Genomic DNA, 27,448 nt, shown 5'->3' with positions numbered 1-27,448 from the left:
GAGATGCAGGTCAGTAAAAAACAAGAGACAGAAGTCTCTGTGCTTGTACAACTTAACAAGAGGTTTATTACATTGGAGGAATCTGGATTAGCCCTCTAAAAACCACATGGCGTGTACATTTGCAATAACTTGTCAGTTTCCTTTGAATTCCATTTCAGTGATTGCATGATGATGGGTTTCTTCTGGTTTTTAAAGTCGCTGCCTTGTAAGAGTAACCAGGTTTTCCTTGGACGAATGTGTTCGTATAAAACTTAATGTGAACCTGCTGACTGAAGATCTTTTTTGGCCCTAATGTTTTAGGGTTCTCCCACCATGCCTTTCTAGAAGGGGATACGCAGCCCTAAGAGCGACTGATCAGCCAGTCCTTAGGGGAAAACATCCCGCTCGCTCAAGGTCGAGTGAGCACTCTAGTGTCAGAACACTGTGTTCTACCCACCACCTTGCCCCCGGAGGGTCGGCGCCACCTTCTCCGCTTCTGACAAGGTCGCTATTCAGTGTCCAGCCCAGCATTCATGTTCTGCCTCCGGGTGTTGGTGTGGTGTTGTACTTTCCTGAGCACTTGATGCTTTCACTCATTATGACACCATAATTTTTAATCCTTTCTTTGTGGCACTTAAACCTCTCCCACATCCTCTATTACTTGCATCTATCTTCACTGTGCTGATAGTAGTCTATAGTTCCTGCCAGTTAGCTATCATTGAAAATGAAATTTGGCTGTGTTATGTCCTTCCATCTGTTTGTGGCATATTCATATATATATTTTTTTTGATTATGTAAAATTCTTTATGAGAAATTGCCTGGAAAATTCAATGTATATTTGCTTTAAAAAGTATTAGAGAAAATTTTTTACAAAAATCTTTTGTATGTGTTCAGTAAAATCTTAGAGTGTTTGAAAGTTTTTTAGTTTAAAAAAAAATTGAATGCCAGCAGATGGAGGTCAGCTTACTCCTGTGCAGTAGTAATGTATCTGCACGCTTCTCAAATTTAGATTTGTAATTTCGATCCTTGGACCAGTATATTTTATAGCATGTACCCAAGGTTATTTTTTTTTAAATATCTGTCAAGGTTTTTCCTATTTAAAAATAAACAACAAGTGAATGGTAATTTATAAAAGTCTACAGCTAGAACTATTCTAATCACTTACAAATAATTCTAGATATTAAATATTGACTTAATAGTGACAATTTAGGCAACAGCCTTTTTAAACTAATTTTCTACATTGTTGGGATTCAGAGGCTGTAAGTAGATAGATTTGGTTCAGCACTCCCCAAAATGGATAACTTAATGAAAAGCCACAGTTTCATAGTGAGTTAATTCAAAGAAGTGAGTCTGATTTTACTCAATTCAGGAATTCATTACACAGAACTATGTGTGACAGACCTTACCCTGTCTCTCTTAGTCCCTTTTTATAGTATTTCTTTTATCCATATCATCAAAAGCATTTGATTTTGTTTCCAAAGGCTGAGTGAGGAGATTTATGTCTGTTTTAATAGTAACAGGAAGAGGGGAAAGGTATTTGTCAGGCCCTCTTGGAGTTTCACCATTTCATTCCCCCTTTGTTTTTTGCCCACAGAATGCACAGACAAGCAAGTCCAACCCATCCTCCTCCTGCAGACACATCCTTCAGCAATCGGAGGGGACGACAGCTCCCACAGGTGCCAGTGAGAAGCGGCAGTATAGAACAAGGTATCCAATAAAGAAAGATCATTGTCCAAAAACCTTGGATTTGAGAACCACCTCTTTTTATACACCTTTTATTAAATGAATAATACTTTAATTTATGTAGTTTGCTGAATCCTAAGATTTTGTGTCTTAGAATTTTATTCCTAGAGCCACGTTATAATGGTTTATGGCATATACTCTGTTTTTGCTGAGTGAGTGAATGATTGAATTTTAGATTGTCAATTAGGAGAACGAATTGAACCCTAGAAATACCTTTTTTCAGAGGGACCAAAAAAAGAAAATACAGTTTTTAAACTCTCAGTAAAATACGGCATTTTATGTGTTAGAAGAAGGTTTATTTAAGCTTATTTTTAAAATATTTTTAAACAAGCATTTGATCATATTGAAGTCCTTACCAGTATTTTTAATTTTAACTTACTTGCAATATCCTGGTTTTTTATACAAGTTTTATGAAGAAAGAATAACTTAGAGCACACATTTTAGTGTTTGGGTTTTTTTTTTTTTAAACAATTCATGTTACTTACAGGTTCTCTTATTTTAAGCACATACACACTGTGTTTATTTTTCTAGAAAGAGAGAGAAAGAGAGTGAGAGAGACAGAGAGAGAGGAGAGTTTTGATCATGGAAATTAAATACCCTAAACTATCTGGGCTAGATTATTTCAATACTGGGTTAAAATAGTTACTGTTTTTTTTTTTTCATGTGACCCAAGGTCTATCCCATTTCTTAGTAGGTGAAAAGATTTATCAGAATATGTTATCACACAAGTATTATCAGAGATCCATCCATTAAGTAAAGTACTGAAATAATTTTTAATTTGGGGTTATAATATAAATACAGAGGACTTCTCTTTAAAACATGTGTTCAAAATCATCATCCCCATAAACAACTAAAAGGTTAACATTTTGAATATTTTTTTCAACAGTGTTGGTTGTTGCTGATGTGAAATTTTGTATTTCATTCTATATTGAAGGAGCTGCGTACATGTTTTACTTAATTGAAGTAATTTACTGAATGTATCACTTAAATGTTGTTTTACTTAATTGAAGTAATTTACTGAATGTATCACTTAAATGTATCAGAGAAATATCACAGAAATGATCTAAGAAGATAAATACATTGTTTCAAAGACTGATATGACAGAGAATATAAACAGAATACTTGGTTATAGAAAAATTAGTGTAGATTTTAAGAAACTTACTAATAGAGGAAGGCTGCTATGGTAAACTCTGGATGTGTATTATTTTTAAAAATTATACGTTTTCATGAATATGTCATGCTTCAATATTCAGGATTATTATAAGAGTATTCATTTAGTTAATAAGGAATCTATGATGCCATGTGAAACTCTGACTTTCTTTTCTAAAATAGCAATTAATTCATTGGAATTCTCAATTCATGTGTTTAACAAACTTTCTTTTCTCTTTTGGGAACATTTTGAGAAGATAATTCATAATTAATGTTTTTAAGACTCTAACAATAGTCCAGATGAAACTGCTTTAAATAAAACTTGGTGTTTCTTTAAATTATCCATTCATGAACTCCTGTTGCACAACTAAAAGAACCACAAATTCTGGAATTTTGCTACAAACTCAGTGGCCATATTTTGCTAAAGATCAATATCCAAAAATCATGTGTTCCTAAAATTCTTTGCATTTCCTCCAGTTGCTAAAACACTCTATAGATTCAAAAGCATATAAGGGTACTGCATGTAACTCTTATATAGTGAGATTATAGTCATATTATTTCTATAGAAATAAGAATTGCTTCTGTGTAATCAGTTGGATTGTATGCTGGATTTGGGTTTTTTTTAAAAGCTATGTTCTATTGTTAATATCAACATTACTGTTTATGATATTCATATTCACAGTTGTCTTTCAGAGAAATCATCAATTTGTAAGGATTGAATTGAGGTGGGAAGAAAGGAATGACTGAGGATGAAATTGATGGAGTTATTTTGAAATTTAATATAAATACACTAGTCAACACTTTTTGTTATTTGAGGTTCCTGAAATTTATGGTCTCAAGAGTCATATACATAAAACCTTTTTAAGATATGAGAACAAACGTGTTATTGTATCTAAGTGTTCTTCCATAATTAAAACAGATCTGGTTTACTTTTTGATTTTATTATGTGCTCTGGGACTTTTGGAAAATGATAATAATGTCTTCCGTCATCATATCATGGATCTATTTCAAAATGAACAGACATGACATCTTTGTGTGTCCTAAAATATGTTTTTAAAAGTAAACTTTTCATTTGATTCCTAGACGAGCCAGAATTTAGCATGTTAAATTTATGATCGATTTCATTGTTGTTTGTAGGGTTATAGAATTATGGTTTTTTTTCTTTTGATAGTAGTTTTTAAACATTTCAATCTTCCATTAAGTTAATGCTGAGTGCAGTTCATTTGCAATTAAGCCTCTACTTCCTTCTTTCCAATCTTCTTTCTTGTTGCTGTTGTTTTTTAATTTTTAACAAAGGGTAGTTTTACTTTTTTTTTTGAAAAAAAGAAATGAGTTGATGATAAGCAGTTGTTGGTAAGAGCAAATATTTCAAATGGTTTAGATTCCTAGATAGTGATGCAACTTCATGATGAAGTTATAAAATAATTTATTCATGCGGTTTCTGGATACAGTTATCTACTTGATTTTTTTAGGATTTGTGCCAGGATGATTAGATTATTTGACTGGATGCATGTTTTGTTTTCTTTTGTTTTCTGTAATTCAGTTTTACTATTCTGTCTTTGTACCATAGAAGCAATATGTGCTCTTTTAAAGGCAAACACATCCTTTGAAAAGACATTTTTACTTAATTTTTGAAAAAGTTTTTTAAAGTTTCTTTTAAAAATTAAGAATTCTAGCCTATTTGCTACATGGAATCTGATTACATTAAAGTATACTTAGAAGAAAAGAAGAGGAGTGATTACAACACAGATTTTGAGGATAAAGTAGCCAAAAAAGTAGCCTTACAATTTAGGTAACTAATAGTTTGTGGTAATTGGACAAAGACTTCTAAGAAATTTCTCTGGTTATATTCCAAAGTTGTATTCCAGCATAACCCTTGTGGAGAGTGAAGCTGAAAGCAACATAACTGTTTGCATAAAAATGTTGTATGGTTTTCTGAAACCAACCAAGTGATTTTTTTGTGCTCAACTGGGTATCTTTTAAAGAAGTATTTAAAAATTATTTGTAAACTAACACTTGGTGTGCCAGCTATATTTTATGGCTATGATTATATCTGCTACTTAAAACTCTGATGATACTCCCCTTCAGAAATATCTAGATAGGCCATTATTTTTCAATAAATAGAGTACAAATAAGGAGGCAGATATAAAGCTTTATGAAATGTCTAAGAATTATAATCTCCAAAGAATAATTTCACTTTGAGATATTTTAATATAATTAATTTGAGAAGGAAGAAAGGATTACTTAAATTAGGGTAATTTTTTCCTTGTGGAAAATGTTACTGAATATCTTCACAATGAAAAGAAAATGCCTACTACCTAGTAAAAACTGGAATTCCATTTTTCATAAATTATGTGAAATTTCAAATTATCTTAAATGTATCATTTTTGAAATGATAAAAATGTTTGTTATGAATATTAAGGATGCTTTTTAATACACTTGCAATAAAAAGTCATAATGGATTAAAATTAGAATGTTTTAGAAAAATTGGTGCTGAACTATTTTGCAGTTCTTAAAAGGCAAGAAAAAATGCCACACAATATATTTTTCTATACCAAACATTAATTTCCCAGTGTTTCTGTTTTTTATTTTAAATCTTTAAATTGTTGTATTCATTCTTTCTTTGATTAATTTTAGTACCATATTTGAGACTTCCTTATGGTTTGTCATTGCAATTTATCATGTCACATTATATGTTGTACATTTTTATTATTCATGCCATTGTGCTAATTCACATTTCCATGTCTAACTATAAATTTGCTGATTTCTTTCTTTTGTTTCCATCATTATGTGCATTTAATTCATTGAAGAACAAGAAAAATATAACTCTTCCACAAAAGGTAAATATTAATGTAACTTTTTAACCATTTAATATTATTCCTTTTCTTTCATAATATGAGTTATATAACTGTATTTATTGAAATAATGAGCAAAATTATTTAACATAAAGGTAGTTTTCTCCCTGCAGTGATTTCGTAGGGCATTTGGTATTAAGTATTTTGTATTTTGTATTATTCACATCTAAGAGGAAAAGATTAAGAGTGCTTTTGTCTCAAAACTGATCTACAATGACAATTCCTTTTGAAAAATAACATATTTCTTATATGTTTTTGTTTGTTTGTTTGTTTGCATTCCCCTGCTCTCATGTGAAGGGTTGATTCTGACTTTCTGTTCAGGGTAGTATCTGCTGCAAAGGAAGAGAAAAATCCCTGGATCTTCCCTTTTGATAGCAGCAACATTATAGAATGTTTGGCCCCCCACTGCAATCATGCATCTGGGAAACAGGTGCCTAAATGTCACTTGCCTTGGCCTCAGTATTGTTATAACACCCACCAGTTCTGTCTTCCTGAGTGACAGACGAGGAAAACCACTCAGCCTGCTATGCTGGCACATCAGTGACCTCCTGCCTTACTATCTTTTGGATCACAGTTGATTTTTGGTCTTTGGACTTGAGTTTCAAGTAGATGTATACCTTGTCCTGCTCGCATGTGCTGCCCATACCATTTTCTATTCAGTATTACTGTTGGCCTGATAACTAAATATTTGAACATGAGTTTTAGCTTAATAAAATAATAATATTAATTATTTAATTAAATATATGATAATATTTAATTATTTAATTAAAAATTAAATAATGCTGTATAGTGTAATAAAAGTACATTTACTCAGTGTTTGTGGATTAATAATTGAATTAATTTGTTGGACATAGTAATCCTAAAAATTAGTCCTCAGAGTAGCATCATCCCTTTTTTATGAATGATAAAATTCAGATTCAGAGAGATTAAGAGATTTACCCATTTACACTGCTGATGAATGGTAGACTAAGCCCAGGTGTCTCACTTTTTGACCTCCTTCCACTATACTTTAGTATATCCTATTTTAATAGGCACAAATCCCAAATATATTATCCCTAAGTCTTAGTTTATTAAGGTATGTGTTATATATCTCAGTATTATAGAGTGAAAATGGGAGGTAGTACTCAATTATTTAATTTGAATTTATAAAAATAAATTTATATTCTGGTAAATGCATATTCTGGCAAAGTGACTTACTAGGCAATAAGTAGACATTAATAAAAAATACAATGTTATTTAGTAAGATCAAAATGTCTTGGTCCTTAAATTTTGCACTGATTGCTGGCCATCCTGCATTTTTAATTCAGGTATCAGAAACACAACATTAGATCCAGTGGTTCAAAAATGGCCAATGCATTTGTACTTAGATTTAGAAGAATTTAGCTGGATTTGCATGATAAATTTTACTATGATAAAAACATTAAAATGTTATATTAGAAATGGGTCATGACCTAATTAGTTTAGCCAAAAGGAAGAAAAATGTAATAATTCTTCATCTAGAGAGATCTTCCATGTATATTATTACTAGGCAAAAGCTATAATTAGCTAATCAAAACAAAACAAAATTCATAAGTTGTACAACCTAAAGTCTCTATGAAGTATACACATTTACAGCCTCACTGCAGAGCATGACAGATTGTTACATTTCTACAAGGTCATTGTGTTCTGGCTGAGATGTGTCGTCACTCTGCCAAGTCTTCTTTGCACATAGGACATGGATATGCTTCACAGAATGGACCACATGACTGAAAACAGCCAAAGAGACACATCCCAAAATACATGCAAACCAGGCAGAGAGCAGAAGAGGATGCTGCACCTCTCTCCTCGGATTTAAGGGAGTATTGCTTAGTCACAAAAAGTTTGAGAAGCCCAGAAAGGATAGAAGCAAGTTCAAGAAATTTCTTTAAAGTCAAGTTTTATGTTCACGTACCCCATAAAAAAGAAACAGTTTTATTTTGCATAGAAACCCTGCTGCTATGAGCTGATCTTTTCTGGGATGGATTGTATTGGAAAATTAAGTTATCTTAAGTCCTCGCTGGGTAGATGAAGACTGGGACAAGCCATGCCCAGCTGACAGTATAAGCTAAGGGGCTCCTTGTGAGAGCTCGTTTTTAATGAATTGTATACAAACTTGTAGGACAACTAATGGTCCCGGTTTGTGGAGGACTGAGAGGTTTCCCAAGATGCAAGATTTTCAGTACTAGAACTGGGACAGTTCCAGGCAAAGTGGGATGGTTTGTCACCCTAACTGTAGGGGACCAGTATTTTTCAGCATACATTTGTAAAGCATGTTCATAAAGCACATAAACAGAGATGTTAAATACTATTAACATGTTTATGTTAGATAGAATTTATTGAGCACTTATTCACTTAGGTTCAGACCTAAGAGTGCTATATATTTATCTCATATTCTTACAACAACCTGAGACATAACTATTAATATCTTAATTTTCCAACTGAGGAAGCTAAGGCTTTGGGAAGATTAAAAACTCTGCCCTTTATCAGTCATTTGTTTGGTAAGTGGTAGAACAAGGAATTAGACTTGAGCCTCACTCCAAAGACCTTATTCTTAACCACTTTGCTCTACACTGACAGCACTTACTAGTACCTACTGTGCATGGAGTACCACGTGATTATGGTAACCACACGTGTGCAACCGTAAGGAAGGGATCATTACCTGTTTCACAGAGAGTCAGGGGGTTAAGTGGATAAGGTGACAAAGCTGCAGTGCAGCAGAACCAGATTTTGAGTCCACAGCCCATGTTCTGCCCAGGGTTGCATGTTGCTGTACCATTTCCCACTTACAACACCTCGGAGGGGCTCACTTAGGGGTCCCACCTCCCCCTGAGGACCCAGGTTTTTACCACTCAACTAAAGCTTCTAATACTTGTAATACCTGGCTTGTCCCTCAAATTACCATGTAATTTGAGAAAATAAAAGCGGTGTATGAATAAAGATAACACGTTCTCGGGGCTGAAAAGTTAACTGAGGAACTATGAATGTTCATAGGACGTTATTTATCTTTTACCTCCCTCTTTTATGTTGAAAGCTGAGAGACCATAACATTTTAGACTTCACAAACTGCTTTATAGGCATATCTTAAATTATTCATTCTAAAAGTAAGCCAATCTTTCCCTCTCTGCTACATTTCTTGGACAGTTTTAAAGAGCCCATGAATGTAGTTTGGGGGCATCGAAATAATGATATAAGAAGATCAAAACAGAACCAGAAATTAAATGACTTCAAGGTGAGAAAAAATGTTACTATCATAATAAATTTCTAATTTATATGCCTTTGGATACTATTTCTTAAGTGCATTAACTTTTTGGGTTTTGGAAGCAATTTTGAATCCTAGCAAAACACATCACATTCTCTTTTATACAAATATGAATTTTCTTTATTATAAAAAATGTGTAACTTACGCACATGGAGAATGAAAAGCAATTAGAGTTCAGGTTATTAAATGATATGAACAGGAACAAAGAGTAAGTGGCATTTGTTGGTTTTTTGTTTCACTAATAAAATCTATAATAATGATTGCAACCAGGTGATAGAGGCCATGTAAGGATTGTCTCTAGTCAACTGTATTTTAAAGTATAAGGTTTCTGTAAAAAACGCTCATATCAGTTACTTGTACTTTTCTTCCTTAAATGTTGACAAGAACAGTTGGAATACTAAGTTATGCAAAATACAATTTTTTATGGAACTATTAAGCGTTAACCTTCATTAGGTGCAATTCATATAAAAAAGTGAAAAACATGATTTTGATAATTTCCTGTTACCTAAATTATTATATAGACGATACTTACACATTTACTTTAACAGTATACTGTGGTTGTGAAACACATTATAGGAAAAAATCGTGTAACTTAAATCTTTGCTAAAGCAAGTAAACTAATTTGTGTATTCTTCAGAAGCAGCATTATTTTAACTGTCACTAAGTAGAAAAGGATTTCAGTTTTATTCACCTTCTTATTAGATTCCTATTTAGTAGGTGCATATTAGGCCAGGGGATTCATTTCCTGTTATTGTATCATGTTGTGATTTCAAAGGTTTAAGTTTATCTTCCAGGGCTTTGCTTTTCTTGAACACTTATGAATATTTATGAATAGCTATTATGAATAGCTATTCATAAATATTTAGAGCTCCATCAGTAAAAAGTCTAACTTATCCATTCTTTTTTTTTTTGCCACAAATCCATAAATATAGTGTCATTCTAGCCTTCTCTTTAAACTTTAGAGATGTAGCGAGTGAAGCCGTACATATAAAACAGTTCAGAACTCGTGGTTTCAAGCCTGTTTGCCCATTCTGCTGATTCATATGTGGTTATTTATAATAGTATATAGACTTTAAAAACTTCAGAGTATTTAACACATATCATCCAAGGCTTAACTTGCAAGAAATGTCTCATTGAGGGAGAACATCATTACTCCTTTCTTCCTGGGATTTGTGGAGAAAGTGTAGAGGAAATAATAAAAGGCAGACTGATGTCTAGCCATGCATAAGCTCTTTGATTTTTTTTTCCTTTAATAGCATATATTTCCCTTAAATATTGTATTTTTAAACAAATTTTAAAATTGGTAAACACTTTTTACAGGAAAAAGGAAAGAGACTGTCAAAAAATTATATTTAGCAGTTATGCCACATCAAACCTTTCAAGATAGATGCTGTTGCCCTGAGTGTTATTGGAATAATGAGAACTATGGATAAACATATTGGATATCACTTGGAATAAACAACATGACCCCTCAAGGAATGATTTTGTTATCCCCCCAGAGAAGCCTTCCTTACACGGGCTGCTTTTCACGAAGACTGTATTCTCAGAAGTGCCTCATAAGGAAAACAGTGCTCCCTTTCAGAATAGAAATACTTATTTTAAAAAGCTATTTACCCCTGGGAAACACAAAATGGCAAGGTAAAATGACAGATTCTTTCTTCAAGAGCCTAACTTTCTTATCTATCAAGTATCTGACTAGTATTTTCAGTGTTACTCTGGCACTTGGCAATTTTGACATTGAAAGTTTTGTCTGGGGTTGGTAATCCTGAGCTTTGTTTTAGACAGTTCAGTGAAAATCAGCATGCTAAAAACAACAGATGGTCTTGTGGTTTTGGCTGCAGTGAGATTTGAGGGATTATATGTACAAATTACCTATTCCGCCTATGTCGACATTCCATTTCAATGATCTATAGCAAAACACAAGTTATTTTCTTTAAAAGCCTTTAAAGGAAAGGTGGTGTTTTCATTTAACATGTTACTTACTTGTGTTTGATGCTTCTCATGCTGGATAGATGTTATCGTTTATTTTTATTGTTCATACTATGATAGCACAATCCTTAATGTCTAAGAAAATCATACAAGAGGAAAAGGAAAACAATTTGACACATTTCTACCCTTGCAAATTGAAATGCATTTTATTCTGGGAAAATGACCCAAAATTTGGGCATTTCTGTGTAGTCAGAATACTCTAAACATTTAATCTTCATGTAGATATACTGTATATGTGTGTGGAAGGAAGAAGGCATGTATTATATCAAAGTTGCTTACTAGCATGACTCCAAAAATAGGATGAACATGCAAGGAATACATTTTTTTAATTGAAAAAAAAACATGATAATAAATAATAATGTAAAATGCACTGGTGATATTTTCCCCCTTGACATCTATAGTTTTAGCAAGCTGACAAATTTTAAAATGCTGGAGATTAGGTAATAGAGCAAGAGAGAAAGATATTGTAGTTTTCTGTTTTTTGAAAATGTGGAGAAAATACTAATACCCTACTGAAATAATACAAAATCATGAACTACAACAGATGGAAGTTACACTGAGCAGTCCTATCACTTTACAAATAAAAACTCCATAATCAAGAGATGTGTGAGGAATTGATCAAGGCTACACTGATGAACTGGCGAATGATAATGGGTCCAAGATTATAATCTGTGCCTGGTCATTCCCAGTCCTCTTAACCATTTTGCCACATTGCTTCCAGATGTATGGAGAATGTTTATACATCTTAACAATTTGTGTTGCTCTAAAGCCTAAAAAACTGTTAGTAAAAACTAATATTTCATTTTTGAATTTTCAAACATCAACCTATCTTTCTATTCATGTTCTGTATAGTTTATAACATTTACAAATTCAATAAGCTAATTTTTTTTCATTTTTTATTACTTTATAATGTCCATGTTTCATATGATATTGTTTCTTACGTTTGAGGTGATTTTTTTTAAGTGCTTCAGAGAAGGAAATTTTTTTTACTACTGTCAATAACTGAGGCACCGTAGGTGTTTCATTTATATATTTCATTTTACCTGACGAATTCCAGGTATGTGGTCATTTATCATTGCTCTTCGGAGACATACATTGGAGCAAAGATGGACTCCATTATTACTGAACTCTCATTGTACTACTAAACAGCAAGGAAGTAGAGGCTTAGTCTTTCTATTCCCAAAGTGTGATAGGACTTGGTAGTTGACTTGACAAGCTTAGTTATCATGTCCCGACATTATCCTCTGTCACCATTGACAGATGTACCAGCTAACCCTGTTACAAAGTAAAATACTCATAATGTTATTACTTTAATATATTTAGTAATATAGAAATTTTTATTATTCCTATTCTCCTTTACACTTATGTTTCACCTAGAATACTCGAAAGTATTGGAAGGTTTAACAATACATTGTATGGATTTTCTTTTTTGCCTATAAGCACAAACATTTGAAGTTCCAAATTCATGTTAATTTGTAGATGCATAGGAAGAAATGAAGATTTAAGGATTTGAGGATCAGAGCAAATTTATCTTTATATAATTGTAAATTCATGAATAGTATTTTAAATATACTTAAGAATGTATAATGCTTAAATTATAATTATCTTAAATTACACATAACTATAATATTTAAAATATTTTTAAGCAAATCACAAATGTCTGTAAGTCAAAGGAATTTCACAGAAAAAATTATATTCTCTTTGCAGAAGGTGATATACTATAGAAATTTTTCAGTGAGGGTTCACTGAGGGTTAGGGAAGGTTTCAGTGAGGGTTAGGGGAGAAGATTTACTAAAGATTCTTAAGCTTTTTATTTTTTTATTATTTCTTAAGTCACTGGCCTCTTTAATAATCTTATGAAAGGTATAGATCTAGAAGAAATGCATGTAGGTACAAACAGTATTTGCAAATGATCTCAGCTTCTTTGTAGTTTCATCAAAGATCATCCATACTGTTAGAGTAAGAATTCATAGCAAAGTATGGGACATAAGAAGAGAAACAATTATTTTAGTCTGTCTTTTTAATAATATCTAATACTTTCCATTAGAAAATTATGATAAATTATAGACTTTTAAAATTGTATTTACTTTTCTCACCATTTCATGCTTCAATCAGAGTCCTTGTTGAGTTTAGAAGAAATGATTTCCTAAGTATGGTTTTAAATTAACCCATAAAATTCTAGTTTTATTCTTTCTTAATTATATTATTGAGTTGATATTTGACATATATACAAAAATGTCAGAGTTTAAAAATAATAGTGTAAGTGAAGTGAATCTAAAGAAAATAGATAAAATTCAATAAATATTTTTTAGCTAAGTTACTATCTGCTTTTTAAGAAGCACAGTTTATTCAACATCAGACACAGCATTCAGCTTGTAGAAAGACAGAGAAAAATTCCAACTTAAAGAACTTTTGTATAAAATTACAGTGTTAATTGCACCTTAGAGGGAGAGAAGAATTGTTTATTCATATCACTCTATCTGCAGTTATAGCTAAAGCTCAGGCTTAACAGACATCCTTCTTTTTTTCACTGTGTTGTATCTAAGCTATATGTCCATTAAAAGACTAAATGCAATTACATGATAATTAAATTTGTTGTAGAAAATGAGAGGGGTTTAACTCTCTACTATATGGCAGTTTTGAAATTAAAAAAAAAAAGTTAAAACCCAGAAGTCCTCCAATTTTTAAATTCTTTTTATAACAGAATAGTAACTGGCATTTTAATGATTTTGTTAGTTTACAATAATGCTACCAACATTCAGGATGCTCCTAAAATGTGAATTTAGTGCTAGTGTGGGAGAACTGAAAAATATTCCATATTTTAGTTTTGCATTGACATTAAAGGTGTCAATACAAAAATTTTAAATGATCATTCTTTTTAAAGTAAGATACTTGAGCTTTCTGAGCTGGTGTTAATTTTACTTATACTGGGACACTCAACAGATAACCATAGTCCAAGGATTCAATTCACTTTTAGTCGTTACTAAGTATCTGTTATCCTATGTAAATCATGTACATTAATAATTATGTCCTCTGGTTCAAATTTGTGATATTTTATTTTAATTCATATATTTGTTTTTCTATTTAGATAAACACACCAATAATTCAGAAATAATGTCATTTCATTTGACAATAGATGGTTTAAACATAAATGCAAGTAAGCAAACTGTGTAGAAAAGTTAAAAACTCTCCAAATTCACACTGAAGGTTCTTCGTTGATGTTTATGGAAAAAAAAAAACTTTTACTGAAACACGATCACTTGTATTATTTCAGAATACACACTAATGTACATACCATAAGGAAATAATGAGAACTACTAAAAAATGTGAATTGTATGTAATTATTTGATCTTTTGATATGAGTAAGTCAATGATAGGCTATCGGCATCTTGCTTCTGTTCTTGGAATCTGAGAGCAGGCCATGAGGATAGCGTGGGAACTACATTTTTGCTGGCTAGTCAAGGGAGTCTACTCGCAATTTTGAGTCAAAATTTGGGGATTTTCTTTCTTTGATGGATTAAAAGATGTCAACTTTCACTCCTTTAGGAATAAAGATAGTGCATTAATCATTTTGGGAAGGTCAAAATGAAGTCATTTAAAACCATTTTAGGATTCGTTTCAGTTAGGCTACCACTGTCTCCTCATGATTTAGTTTTGAGTTTTCCAAATAAAGATTTAAATACAGCCATGTCATAAACTAAGTAATCCTATGTAGAGAAATGAGGCGTTGTCCTGGCAAGGTAAAATCACCCAGAACTGTTTCAAATTGCTTCAGGCTAATAGTTCTTGGGAAATTATCTTTTCAGTGCCAAGTAACTGTCTTCCCTAAGAATTTCATGATACTAAAAGTGAAGGTTACAAAGCTATGGGCCAATCAATGTGAAACATTTCTTAAAATTTATATCATTTGGTGAGAATATTAAGCTACTGCCATTTAAGTTTGCTTTTATCACAAGTAGAGATGGCTATGAGTTACTTTAAGCTTTAAGTGTAGAGTACAACTGATTACATACAGTTCATTTGATTTCCTCAAAGCTCAAAGCAAATGACTGAGCAAGTATCCAGACGTACCCACACCATAGGCAGAAGGCAGAGAGCAGATATTTGTACATTTTCTTGTATGGCATATGGTTTTGGTAAATGCAACTCATCTTTCTCAATAATTTTGTCTCAATTTCTAATTAATCTCAGATAGCCTTTTACTTTATAGTACTCATTACGACTCCTATATTGTCAAGTATTTAATAAATTTCTACTACTTTTCTCAAGATCTCCATTGTATCATCTTTTAATCATAATAGTCATCATTTACTGTCTCTGCAGTCAACATTTTCAAAGCAATTGTGCATCATTGCTTAATTCACAGAACTGTGATGTCAGGAATGGATATCGTCTACCTAATTTACTGAATTTAAACAGAGCTAAACACCTAATAATTTTATGCTAAAAGTATAATTAAAACATTTACCCACACATTTCAAGCTATGTATTTATCTCTCGTGCTATTAGTCTGTACTTGAACACACAATAAAAGCTACATATTTACTTAATTTTTATAATCGGTGTCAGTGTCTTTTATCGAGCATGATAGGCCTTTAATCATTGCAATGGAAACATTTGCCAGCAGGTGTCTTTATAAACTCCTCATAAGAGGTGAAATCAGTAGTAGCCAAGTCAGTCACATAGATCAACATTTATATTATCCTTATAAGTCATTAGTCCCTCTTGGCAGAAGCCCCAATACTTTAATCACACAAAGAAGTTTTTTTTCCCCATAAATATGTGTATATACACAACTTAAAAATAAATCTTAGCACTGGTTACAAAAGTTGAATAGTCTGGAAAATTGTCAAAAGATTGTAAAAAATAAACATAGGTATCACACAACACAAGTGTATGTTTTGAAAAGTTCATTCTACACACAACTGTGCCCTTAGCTCTTTTTCCCCCTTCATTTGTAAAAATGTATAAATTAATGGTATGGTCTTGAAGCTAAGCTGCTTATGATGGATTCTGACTTAAAATAACTTGTATTTTATCAAAGGCTGTAATTTTCCCATCTAAACAGTCGCACTTGCTGCTTAGGAGATTAAGAAAGATTTAAATGTAATGCATTTCTGTACATATTATAAATTAAAGAGCTAAAAATTTTATATTGTATTTTCAAAACATTAGAATTTCATATATGTGATCAGACATAGCCACCAGAAATAGAAAACAATTTTTTCTCTTAGGCCATTTTTAAGACTGGCAAATATTCAAGTAACACTGCTGGTAGAAATTATAAGAATGCCTCAAAAGCAGGTGCTTATCAATTACAACCATTTTTCGGTGACTGCTATTAGCTGAGGATGTTAAGTGGGTGTGTGCATGCATGTTAAGCCTGTGCATATATGTGTGATGTGTTCAGTATGCATATTTGTTTTCTCTATATATGTACATGCAACAACCAGTTGATTAAATGGAAGGCATATTTTCACGATTGAATCTGATTTCACATGGTCCTTTACGAATGGAATTGAAAATATTTCATATCAGGTGAAGAAATAGAGTACTTATATTTTGTTACTAACATTTGTGTTCCCCATTTTGTGTGATTTGAGTCATGTTCATCTTTAGATTAACAGGTGCTAGCATTGTATATTCTGCATTTTGTTTATTAGTCATGTGTTATTTCTAAATTTCATTTACTTGAAATCATATCAAAAGAATTGAAATCTTAAACCATTCAGTTCCAAAAGGTGCTTCGCCTGTGTTAATAGGCTTCCATTGTGTGTTTTTGCAGCAAGCTTAGTAGTGGAGGAGCGAACAAGACAGATGAAAATGAAAGTGCATCGATTTAAGCAGACAACAGGGTCTGGTTCTAGTCAAGAACTTGATCGCGAGCAATATTCCAAGGTAAAACTAGTAGTATCCAACCAATAGTTTCCCTTTTAAAAATGTACAGTGTGTATAGCGGTAGGATTAGCAAGTGCCAAATTATGTTAGAGAAGTTATCATTCACCTGATGGTCCTGCATCATAACCTCGGTCCTCTTGATATTTTCACAAGATATATAGCTCTGTTAAAATATTAGTTAACTGGGATTTAATGTTTTTTCTAAAAAGAAAATGTAAATACTTCATATTAAAGTCCCTTAATTATCTATTGTCAATAGTCAAATTCACATAAATAAGCAAGGTATATGAAGCTATTTTATTACTTGAATCTCATTTAATATTGCATTTAAAATATTAAGATATACATAGATTTATAGTCTTAAATACTATTTTAGGTTGATATTGACTATTGAGATTTATTAGTGAATGACATAAGTTATGCAATGTGAGATTTCTTCTTGATCTGTCTTTAGTAAGAAAAGTAAGTGATTTCAAATTCTTAGAAACTGAACTCCACAATTTCAAGAGGCAAGAAAACATTTAATTTATATTTCAGTATTATTTTGTAAGGATGCACTAGGAGTTTATAAACTGCTAACTAGCATCTAATAATTTTAATTAAAATAGGCATAGAATTTTTTTACCTCATAAAGCAATTTTAAATATATAGTTTATTTTAAATATATATATTTTATTTATATATTATATATTAATTTTTATTTTATATAAATATATAGTATATATTAATGCTACAAAAGTGGCAGCAGCCTTTACAGAATAACCTGTTATAATTTTATGTCAAGAAGCCCTTTTGGAAGTAATGACCTTTGAGAAATTCAAAATTAAATAAAAACTATACTAATTCAGTATTGTGACCTTGAAATATGAATGTAGAAAAACCTGCTTATTTGTAAATATTAGAGGTTGATCTTTACATGGCCAGATATTCAGAGACTAATACAAAAAAATAGAGGTGGTCACAAAATATGACTTGTCACCAGACTCAAAGAGTCCTATGTATTGGATGCATTTACCATGTAAAATCTTAGTTAGCTGTAGGAGGATTTCCAACTCAGACAATGCCTAGGTTCCCTGATGCAGTGAGGCTCAGTACCCTAGGACTCTGAAACAACACTTCAAACAGTAAAATCATTTAAAACAAAACAAAACAAAAAAAATACAGTGAGTGGAATATCTTGATGTGCCATAGAGTTGCTGATTCCGGGTCCACAAGTCTTCTCTGTGGTTCATTCTTAATTATTATTACTTAGCTTATTTGTCTGTCTTCTTTATGAATATCATCATCATTTTTGTTTTCTTTTATAACAAGTGCAGTAGGGATTAGAATGCAGGATAATTTAAGTTTTCTTCCTCCAACAGTTGGATGCAGTTATTTAGAAAGATTCTTTAAACTGGGAATGCTTCATTAAAGCTGGAAATGCCTTATTAATTTCTTAGCATTATGTGAAAGGATAAGGTCAAATAGAACAGCAAGTCAAAGTTAGGGCCAGTATGGAAACAAGAAAGAGGTAAACAATCAGGGTAATCAGGGTACTACTTAAAGCCTTTCTGGATCATTCTGAAGTAGGACTCTAATCATCAATCAGTTGATCAAAAAATTTACAAAATGAAGTGCCTTTGAAGTCTAAACAACATTAGGGGCGCCTGAGTGGTGTAGTCAGTTAAGCCTCAGACTCTTGGTTTCTGCTCAGGTCATGATCTCAGGGTCGTGAGATCAAACATCACATCAGGCTCCCCACTCAGCACAGAGTCTGCTTGAGATTCTCCCTTGCCCTCTGCCCCTCCTGCTCATGCACTCTCTAAAATAAATAAATAAATCTTAAGGGGAAAAAAAGCCTAAATAACCAGTAATACTTAATATTTATAATAAATCAAAGGTAGGTTTTTCTTGGTTGGGAGATACCATATTCTCTGACTCATAGAAATTTAGAACTGAACATACCTGGAATTAATCTTCTATTCCAGCTCTCTTATTTACCAAATTTATGAAAACTGAGGCTTCCCCAGAATTAGTTAAGCCTTTCTGTGGTGTGATGAGCCCTAAAACTCCTTATCTGAAACTTAGGTACTGCTGTGTTCTGCTTCTTACATCATTGAAATGTACATCATTCCAGTTTGATTCAGAAGTTCTATGACTCAATTTGCAAGCAGTTAAATTATCATATTCTGTCTTTGCTTCCTTCTTTGCACCTTTTTCTTTTTCTCTCTCATCCCATTTGACTATTAAAAAACCCATTATTTTCAAACTAATATTACTGTTGTTCTTACTGTATAAATTGATACTACCATGTTACCTAAATAAAATTATGACATATTGTATCAATAAATGTGAGGCCAAGGATATGGTATCTTTAAGAACTTACAACAGGATAGGAAAAATATATAAGATTAAATAACAAATAATTAGCTTATTTTTTATTTTATATGTCAAGTAAAAGATAAATCCTCCACAGTTCTAATATTCATATTGTGATCTAATGCTTACAATAAAATTTTTAAGACTTTCCATTTCATTAGGAAATCATTTAAGTAGTTTTCCATTTTAAGTAAAGTTTCATTTCCAAGAGAAGGCATTTCAGTTAGATATCTCATATATACTTGAGAAAAGTTCTTTCTCATTTGTTATCCTTTTTCCCCAACCGTTTTATAATTTACTTTACAAAATTATATAATCAAGAACTAGTATTGTCATAAATTTAATATTCATTAACTTTTGAACTTTATTCCTTTCTTGATTCTTTTTTAGTGTTTTAATCCATTTGACATTTTGGATGAACACCTTTGTCGAAATTCTGCCAAATTAGAAATTAGTTAACCATTCTCAAAATACTTAGAACCATACACCAATAGAACTAGATTTTCTTCAGGGCAAAGAATTATCAGACCAATATACTATAATTCCTAAGATGTTTCAGACCTGACACCTCCTTTAAAATATGGAACCTCCCGAACCCCGTCTTGAGCAGGGAATTGGCACTAACTTTCCTTTTGGAAACATAGGAGACTACTTCAGGATCCCTGAAATGTGATACTAGGCTATTTTTTCAATGATGTTATACAGTGTTGCATTCCTTAATGATGGGGTGAAATTCATAATTGGAGGGTAAGTTTGCATTTTAGGCACTCACATTTTAAAGAGTGTTTATGTTTCTATAACGCAGGAACAGCAACCAAGATTGATGGGATGGGTTTTGTAGGTAGCTGCTAAATGTTTATTACTATTTTTAAAGATAGCTGCCCTATAATTAGAATCTGCCCTCACATCAATGACTTATTTCCCTGCTGTATGACTAGTATAAATTCCTCCCAGTGATATTATATTTCTCAAAATACAATTAATTTATTTCCATTAAAATGTTTAATCATTAAATAGGAAATTTAACAAATTATGCTTGATGAAATATCAAGTGATTATTTAAACTCCTAACAGATTTTGAAAATAAGTAAATAATAGTAGTAAAAAGTGAAGATAAAAGTCTTTCATTTCCTTCAAATAACTAAATGCAAAGAAAACTGTGATCTTGTGTTAAAGTGATGGATTGTTCTTTGGCCCAGCATTGAAAAACTTAATATGATATACAATCTTTTAAAATCCCTTGTTTAATCTCTTTGCTGAAATAGCAAAAGTCTATATACAAAAATGCTGAGGAAGAGATGGCTTATAGAGAAGGAAGATTTCTTTAGTTGGAGAAATAGTTTTGTGTATACTCACATATCCTATGCTATAGGTCTACACTGCTTATTATTGGCATTTGCCAAATAAAGGGAACATTTGTTCTGGGTGTCAACACAGTGGCAAAAAATCTACAGCTGGGTAAATTTTTACTGTATTAGAACCCAATTCTTTCATATCCCCTCATGGACAGGCTATCATTTCAGTATGTTTGGAAACATCATAATCATTATATGATATATGTACTTAGCAAAATAGTTTCCAAGACAAGTAATATAGGACTTATATTTGTACCCCACTAACAGTATTAAATTCAGATCCTGCTATGAGGATAGCTGTGTAAAACTGTGTTTAGTTTGTACCACATCTACTCTGTAGATAAAAACAGTTCTGATTGAAATGAATCATGTCAGGATCATGGTATAAGATATAACAGAATTTGATGGTGAAACATTGTCACATTACTTTAAAATGCACGTTATGTTAAATCGTATTAATGTTAGATCATACATGAAGTTGTAGAAGTAGCTCAGTTCTGCACATATATGAGTTTTCTTTTGGATTATAATTTAACATATGGCTTGCATAAACAACTTAATTATGAAAAAAATTCTTTGAAAAGATAATTTCATTGATAGTCTATAATTTGGAGTTGTTTTCATACTTGATGTGAAATTCTTTGCCCAATACATACACATGAGAGGTGAAGAATTAAAACTAACATATAAATACCTCAGGCCTCAACTACTCTTATCTGAGGAATTATTAAGTAAACATGATTCTCTTTTCTAGGATTAAAAAAAAATACTGCTTTATACTTCTTTTTGTATATACAGATCCAGGGTTTTAGCATCATTTTACTTAGTGTACTTCAGCAAGACAATTATTTATAGAAATTTTTATAAATAGTGTTTGGATTATTTTAGGTTCATTAAAACTCATCTGATATGGAGCATCAGAGGATAGATGAGTTTTCCTACAAGTTTAATAAACATTTGATATTTTCATATCTTAATGCATAAATGTAAAATTAAATTCCTAGTTAAGAAACTTAAATACCCAATGTTTAGTCATATGTTCTTTTATTAATAAGTTTATTATCTTAACTTCCAGTACCAAAAATAAGAGAAATCACTTAGTATATTAGATATTTTTAAATTATATGTAATTAAGTTTAAGTAATTATTTTATAACCAATTTATTGTAATGAAAACACATATGTTAAATAATAATACATAAATCTACTTGCTGTGTCATCCACTGCAATAAAAGTCAAGTAGAAAGAAGAGTATATTAACTGCTCTGACAACTTTGCATGTTGTAATCTTCTACCTAATGATTCCTAAAATCTTAGATATTGAATATCAAAGACAAATTTAAAAACACAACATATAGTGTATATTCAAATTTTAATAGGAATCCCATTTTTTTTCTTTTGACACTGAGCTGATAGTTTAAATCTGAAAATGTCTAATTAAACTACAGTAGAAAACTGGAGTCCAGTCTTTACTTCCATTGCTTTACTCCTCTTTGGCACAGCCCCTCAACTTTAATACCAGCCCTTCTTTGTGAAGAGATACATTTTTTGAAGAAATTTGAAACGCTGAAGTCTTAGAACAGGGAAAATATATAGGTAAACTGAATAGTTTTGGAAAGAATCAAAATAGATAGAAGCAGTCTATACCATGCATAGAGTAGAGGTGAACAAATAGAAGCAGATAGAAGCAGTCTATACTATGCATAGAGTAGAGTTGAACAAAACAGGCAATAATGAAAATCAAAGCAGGAACAGAGAAACCGATACACTGGAAAAAAGGACATTTTGAAGTTTCAAGTATATGCCAGTAATTTATTCAATGAATTTTCCACTCAATCATTTAAAGTTTCATAAGCCATTTTTTATGACTCAGAGGATGTAGGATTTTTGTATTGGAAATCATATATTACCTTAGTGTTTCTATTATCTTAGATTCCACACCTACTTTTATGAAAGTACACTTTTACTTGGCATGGGCTAAGTAGTCATTAACCTCACCATGTATGTCTCTTTTCCCACAACCTGATGATGGAGCTCACACTTTCTTGTTTTTAATCTTTAGTATAACATACATAAAGATCAGTACAGAAGCTGTGATAACGTCTCTGCCAAATCATCAGATAGTGATGTCAGTGATGTGTCCGCCATTTCCCGAACCAGCAGTGCCTCACGCCTCAGCAGCACAAGCTTTATGTCAGAGCAATCTGAGCACCCCAGGGGTAGAATCAGGTGAGTTGGCAATACTGTTTATATAAACTGGGTCTGTATCCATGGTATAAAAATGCAACTAGCTTTCTTAATGTTCTTGCTAAAATACAGTTTAGGTAAAGCAGCAGAAACATTTCCCTAACGTAACTGGGATGGGAGTGGGTTGAGCATTTTTTTGGTGTTGTGTAATATCGCCTACAGACCATTCGGTACTATCTAGCATACAACTGGAGTCATAATGTTAGAGATTGCTCAGTCACATTTACGGGAGTTTCTTCTAATATGATTAAATCCACAGAGCATCCTTTAGTCCAGTGTTAAAAAAACTTTTCCTGTAAAGGGCCAGATAGTAAATATTTCGGCTATATTGGACAGTCTCTGTTGCATTTTCTTTATGATGTCATTGTAGTGTGAAAGCTATACAAACAAGTTAGCATGGCTGTACTCCAATAAAATTTTATTCGTAAATGCAGGAAGCGGGCTACATTTTGCCCATGGGCTGTAGTTTACTGATCTCTTCTTTAGTCCCATAGCAGTTGGTCTGCTTTCAGAGTAGGGTTGAGCAGATGTGACACAAAATACACATCCCTAGTTTACATTCCATGAGTTGTAAGAAATTTGCATGAAGTTTGTTTAAATCACCAGTTGTGCTCTTGTCTTTTTACAATGCAAATACCCTGCTGAAAGGGAAAAGACCACAGGAATCCAAGTGCCATCTTACCTAAAGCAGGCTCAATATGAACAAGGCATATTTTATATTTGTTCTTTTTTTTTTTAAAGATTTTATTTATTTATTCATTTGAGAGAGAGAGAGAGAGAGAAACAACATGAGAGGGGATAGGGTCAGAGGGAGAAGCAGGCTCCCCGCCGAGCAGGGAGCCCGATGCGGGACTCGATCCCAGGACTCCGGGATCATGACCTGAGCCGAAGGCAGTCGCTTAACCAACTGAGCCACCCAGGCGCCCATTTTATATTTGTTCTTAACTAGTTTCCAGAAATATCAGAAATAGAAGTCTCATTGAAGGAATTTGGGGCTTGATGAGAGGCCCAAGAAATATAAATGTTCAGAATAGGAGCAATTACCTTTCTAATACTCGGAAAATCTATTACCACACATTATGATGATGTACAATAAAATATCTTTGAGCATTCCTTCTTTCTGGATTTCCCTGTTGAAACAAATTGAGAGTAATTATCTTACTGTTAATTAACAGTGTCATATTCTGATAATCTACATGAGCAATTTCAACTGATAATGATGTTTAATAGAACATGCTTATCTCTATTTCTGATATTCTTAGCATGTGGTCCTAATGGAATATGAAGTTCACTAAAATTTAGATAGAATTAGAGGAGCTAAAGAACATAATCACATTGAGCTGCCTAAGATCAAGGGGTAAAGATCATTCTAATAGTTTCTTTTTATTGAAATATTAATAAGATTATGTTTCAAAACTAATCAATTTAGCAAGAGTATTGATAAATAGGACTTAAACAAGGACTTTTTCATGTTTGATCACTAAAAACAACTTACTAGACGATTATAAAGCCATAAATCTTGAGGTAATTTTTATTTATATTCAAAATAGAGCCAAGCACCTTGAGTCCCTTGCTCTAAAATATTACTGGCGAATAGAATTCATATTACTAGCCAACTGCAGGAATAATTTGTGGGTCCATTTTCATTCTCCTGAAATTTTAGGAATAGTATTCTTCGAAACTTGATCTTTAGGAAAAAACTGGCTATGTGATTTTTGAGGAAGAAAGCAAAGAACAGAAACTTTAGGCAGTGCGACAGGGACTATGATTTCATACAAAGGGGTTCAGAAGAAACTACATGGTGGTATATTGATATTGGAGCCAGTGTTACTTTGTGGGAATATGCCAGTTTAACAAATCAACACTAATTATAACCGTATTATGAGAAGAAGCAAAAGTTGGAGGATTCTTTGTCTCCTTGATTCATATGACTTTTCTTACTTATCGAAGGTGGTGGGGATAGAGGTGGACCTAAAAAAGGGACAAATAAATTTCCTAGTGACAAATCCGTTCTTTCGAGGCATTTCTGTTTTCAGCTTCCCTTTCCCTTCTTTGCAGTTTAGAACACATAGGAGCTGAGAAGTTTTTGTTTTTTGGTTTTTTTATACATATAAGTGGATTAGGTAAATTTAGGCACTAAAGCTAACGGCTAAACAAGTTTCCCCTTAAGCTAACGTGAAGAACTACTTTTCTTGCAGTCCCATACTTTTGGCCAGTGATTGATTCTCTGTATGTGGTACACATGTGATTTCTTAGAATACCTAGGAGGAATAGAGAAGAAAAATCAGATATGGGATATGGGTAGCTCTTTCTTCTGACATTCAGTCTCCTTATCTTTTCATAGGCTTCTTCCTCCTGAATATCCTCATAGGCACACAAGTACACCTGTACCTGCACATACACGCACACAGAGTTACTCTGCATCCATCATCAACCATGTGGTAAAAACCTGAGAGTAGGTTATGGGATGAAAAAAAAAAGGACATCGATATAAAAATGCTGTGTCTCACTAATTAAAACAATGGTTCGGGCTCTTCAGCTTTTATATATTCCCTGTTCTCATAACTAACACTGTGAAGAATGATTATTCTCAATATAATGCTGCTTCTCATTTCTTTTTTTTTTTAACTAACATCTGCATAGGTTTTAAAATTCTATTTATTCAAGTTCATGGATAAAAGATGAACAAGTCTGATCAATTATGATGATAGAATGTATATGTCATAATAAGAAGAAGCAAACTTGGGGCACCTGGGTGGCTCAGTCATTAAGCATCTGCCTTTGGCTCAGGTCATGGTCCCAGGGTCCTGGGATCGAGCCCCATATCAGGCTCCCTGCTCGGCAGGAAGCCTGCTTCTCCCTCTCCCATTCCCCCTGCTTGTGTTCCCTCTCTTGAGCTGTGTACTCTCTCTGTCAAATAAATAAAATCTTAAAAAAAAAAAAAGCAGCAAACTTTTGAATTCCTATCATGTGTAAGGACATCATTATTTTCCAACACTACCTTAAAGTATAATACTTAGGTTACACACTTAAGGAGATTATAATCTATTTAAGAGTTTAAATTTATTTTTATTTTTATATTCTCATTATATATATATTCAAAAGATACATATCTTTGCTCTCTCTATATATATATGTATATATATATACATATATGTATATATTTGAGTCAAATTTTCCTATGACACAAGAAATATTTTATTACACATTGCATTAGATGAATTTTATTCTGGAAGTCAACAAAAAGTTTTAGAAGACATTATAGCACTTCCAAAGACAGGGTTCAGTATCCTAAAAGTGAACCAAATACCTAGTATTCTCACAAAGGACTATAGGAAGAAACTATATGACATAATCTTACCCACATTATGCAAAATCATAGTATATAGGCACTTAAAATACCATGTACAGTTTTTATTTCCTCTATCCAAGTATATTATGAACCAAGAAAATGTTGAGATAAGCACATCTGAAATGAGCAGTGGGCTGTACAACCTTCTGTATAATTTCTAGTTTTCCAAACACTGCTTACTACATTTTCCTATTAATGATTTGCAGTACGCATTGTTTTTAAGGTCTTGAGAAGTTCTTTTTTTTTTTTTTCAAAGATTTTGTTTATTTATTTGACAGAGACATAGCGAGAGAGGGAACACAGGCAAGGGGAGTGTGAGAGGGAGAAGCAGGTTTCCCGCTGAGCAGGGAGCCCGACGCGGGGCTTGACCCCAGGACCCTCGGATCATGACCTGAGCCGAAGGCAGATGCTTAACGACTGAGCCACCCAGGTGCCCCGAGAAGTTCTCTCTTGAAACAACCTGTTTGTCTTTGTTTATTCCAATATGGACCAAACTTATTTCATTGCACAATGCTTTTTTTTATAAGGACATTATTTAATATATTGAAGAGTTCTTGCAAGCAATTTGGGAAAATCTTTTTTAGATAATTAGCATCTTTCTGCCTAAAAGATAAAAGGCTATATAGTTGCTTCAAAGCCTGTTTGAGGACAGATAGAATTACGCACTTACAGGATGTTTACAGGTTAAGAAATATAAATATGTTTTGATGAACAATTTTTAAAATATCATTTTCAAAAGTATTAGGGATTCATGGGCCATCACTTGAATCTTTTGTGTTTGAGATGGTTATGCACCAAATATCTTATCCACTCAAGTATGCCACTAGCTAAACCACATGGTTCTGTGTGAATTGAGAAAGGGTATCCCTTCCTCCAGATGCATACTGACTAGTTCGTTCAAAGTAGTCCAAAACAAATCTCATTTTTTCAAAGTTTACATATGCAGGGGAACTATAGTAGGAAAAAAATAGACTATGATGTTTGTATTTAGGGTAAATAACCTTGTGTAGATATAATGAATTAAAAGTTATTTTTTTAATTGTCACGAATTAAAACCATTTAAAACTTAAATAATTGTTAGGGTGATTCTTACAATACAAAGTCAACACTTAATACTTCAAAATAATAAGCATCAGTAAAGATTGAGCTTGTGAGTTTTTCAGATTTTTCTGCATGTGCCTTATAATTCTAATTTAGTATTTGCTTAAATATTCCTCAAAGAATGTTTTCTCATCCAACTACAAAAT

The 27,448-nt window shown here is 32.4% G+C and overlaps 1 protein-coding gene across 1 annotated transcript in view; it reads left to right on the top strand.

The window, feature by feature from the left end:
* RIMS1 (regulating synaptic membrane exocytosis 1) overlaps positions 1-27,448 on the top strand; it is a 490,811-nt gene that overhangs the window by 375,251 nt on the left and 88,112 nt on the right. Inside the window, exons 20-22 of the mRNA XM_021693604.1 lie at positions 1,574-1,686; positions 16,778-16,890; positions 22,665-22,831. Of these exons, the coding sequence (XP_021549279.1) occupies positions 1,574-1,686; positions 16,778-16,890; positions 22,665-22,831 (393 nt within the window). The remainder of the gene's footprint in view (positions 1-1,573; positions 1,687-16,777; positions 16,891-22,664; positions 22,832-27,448) is intronic.

The sequence above is a fragment of the Neomonachus schauinslandi genome, chromosome 8, assembly GCF_002201575.2.
Source record: "Neomonachus schauinslandi chromosome 8, ASM220157v2, whole genome shotgun sequence".
NCBI lineage: Eukaryota > Metazoa > Chordata > Mammalia > Carnivora > Phocidae > Neomonachus > Neomonachus schauinslandi.
This window is presented reverse-complemented; position numbering and strand designations above follow the sequence as displayed.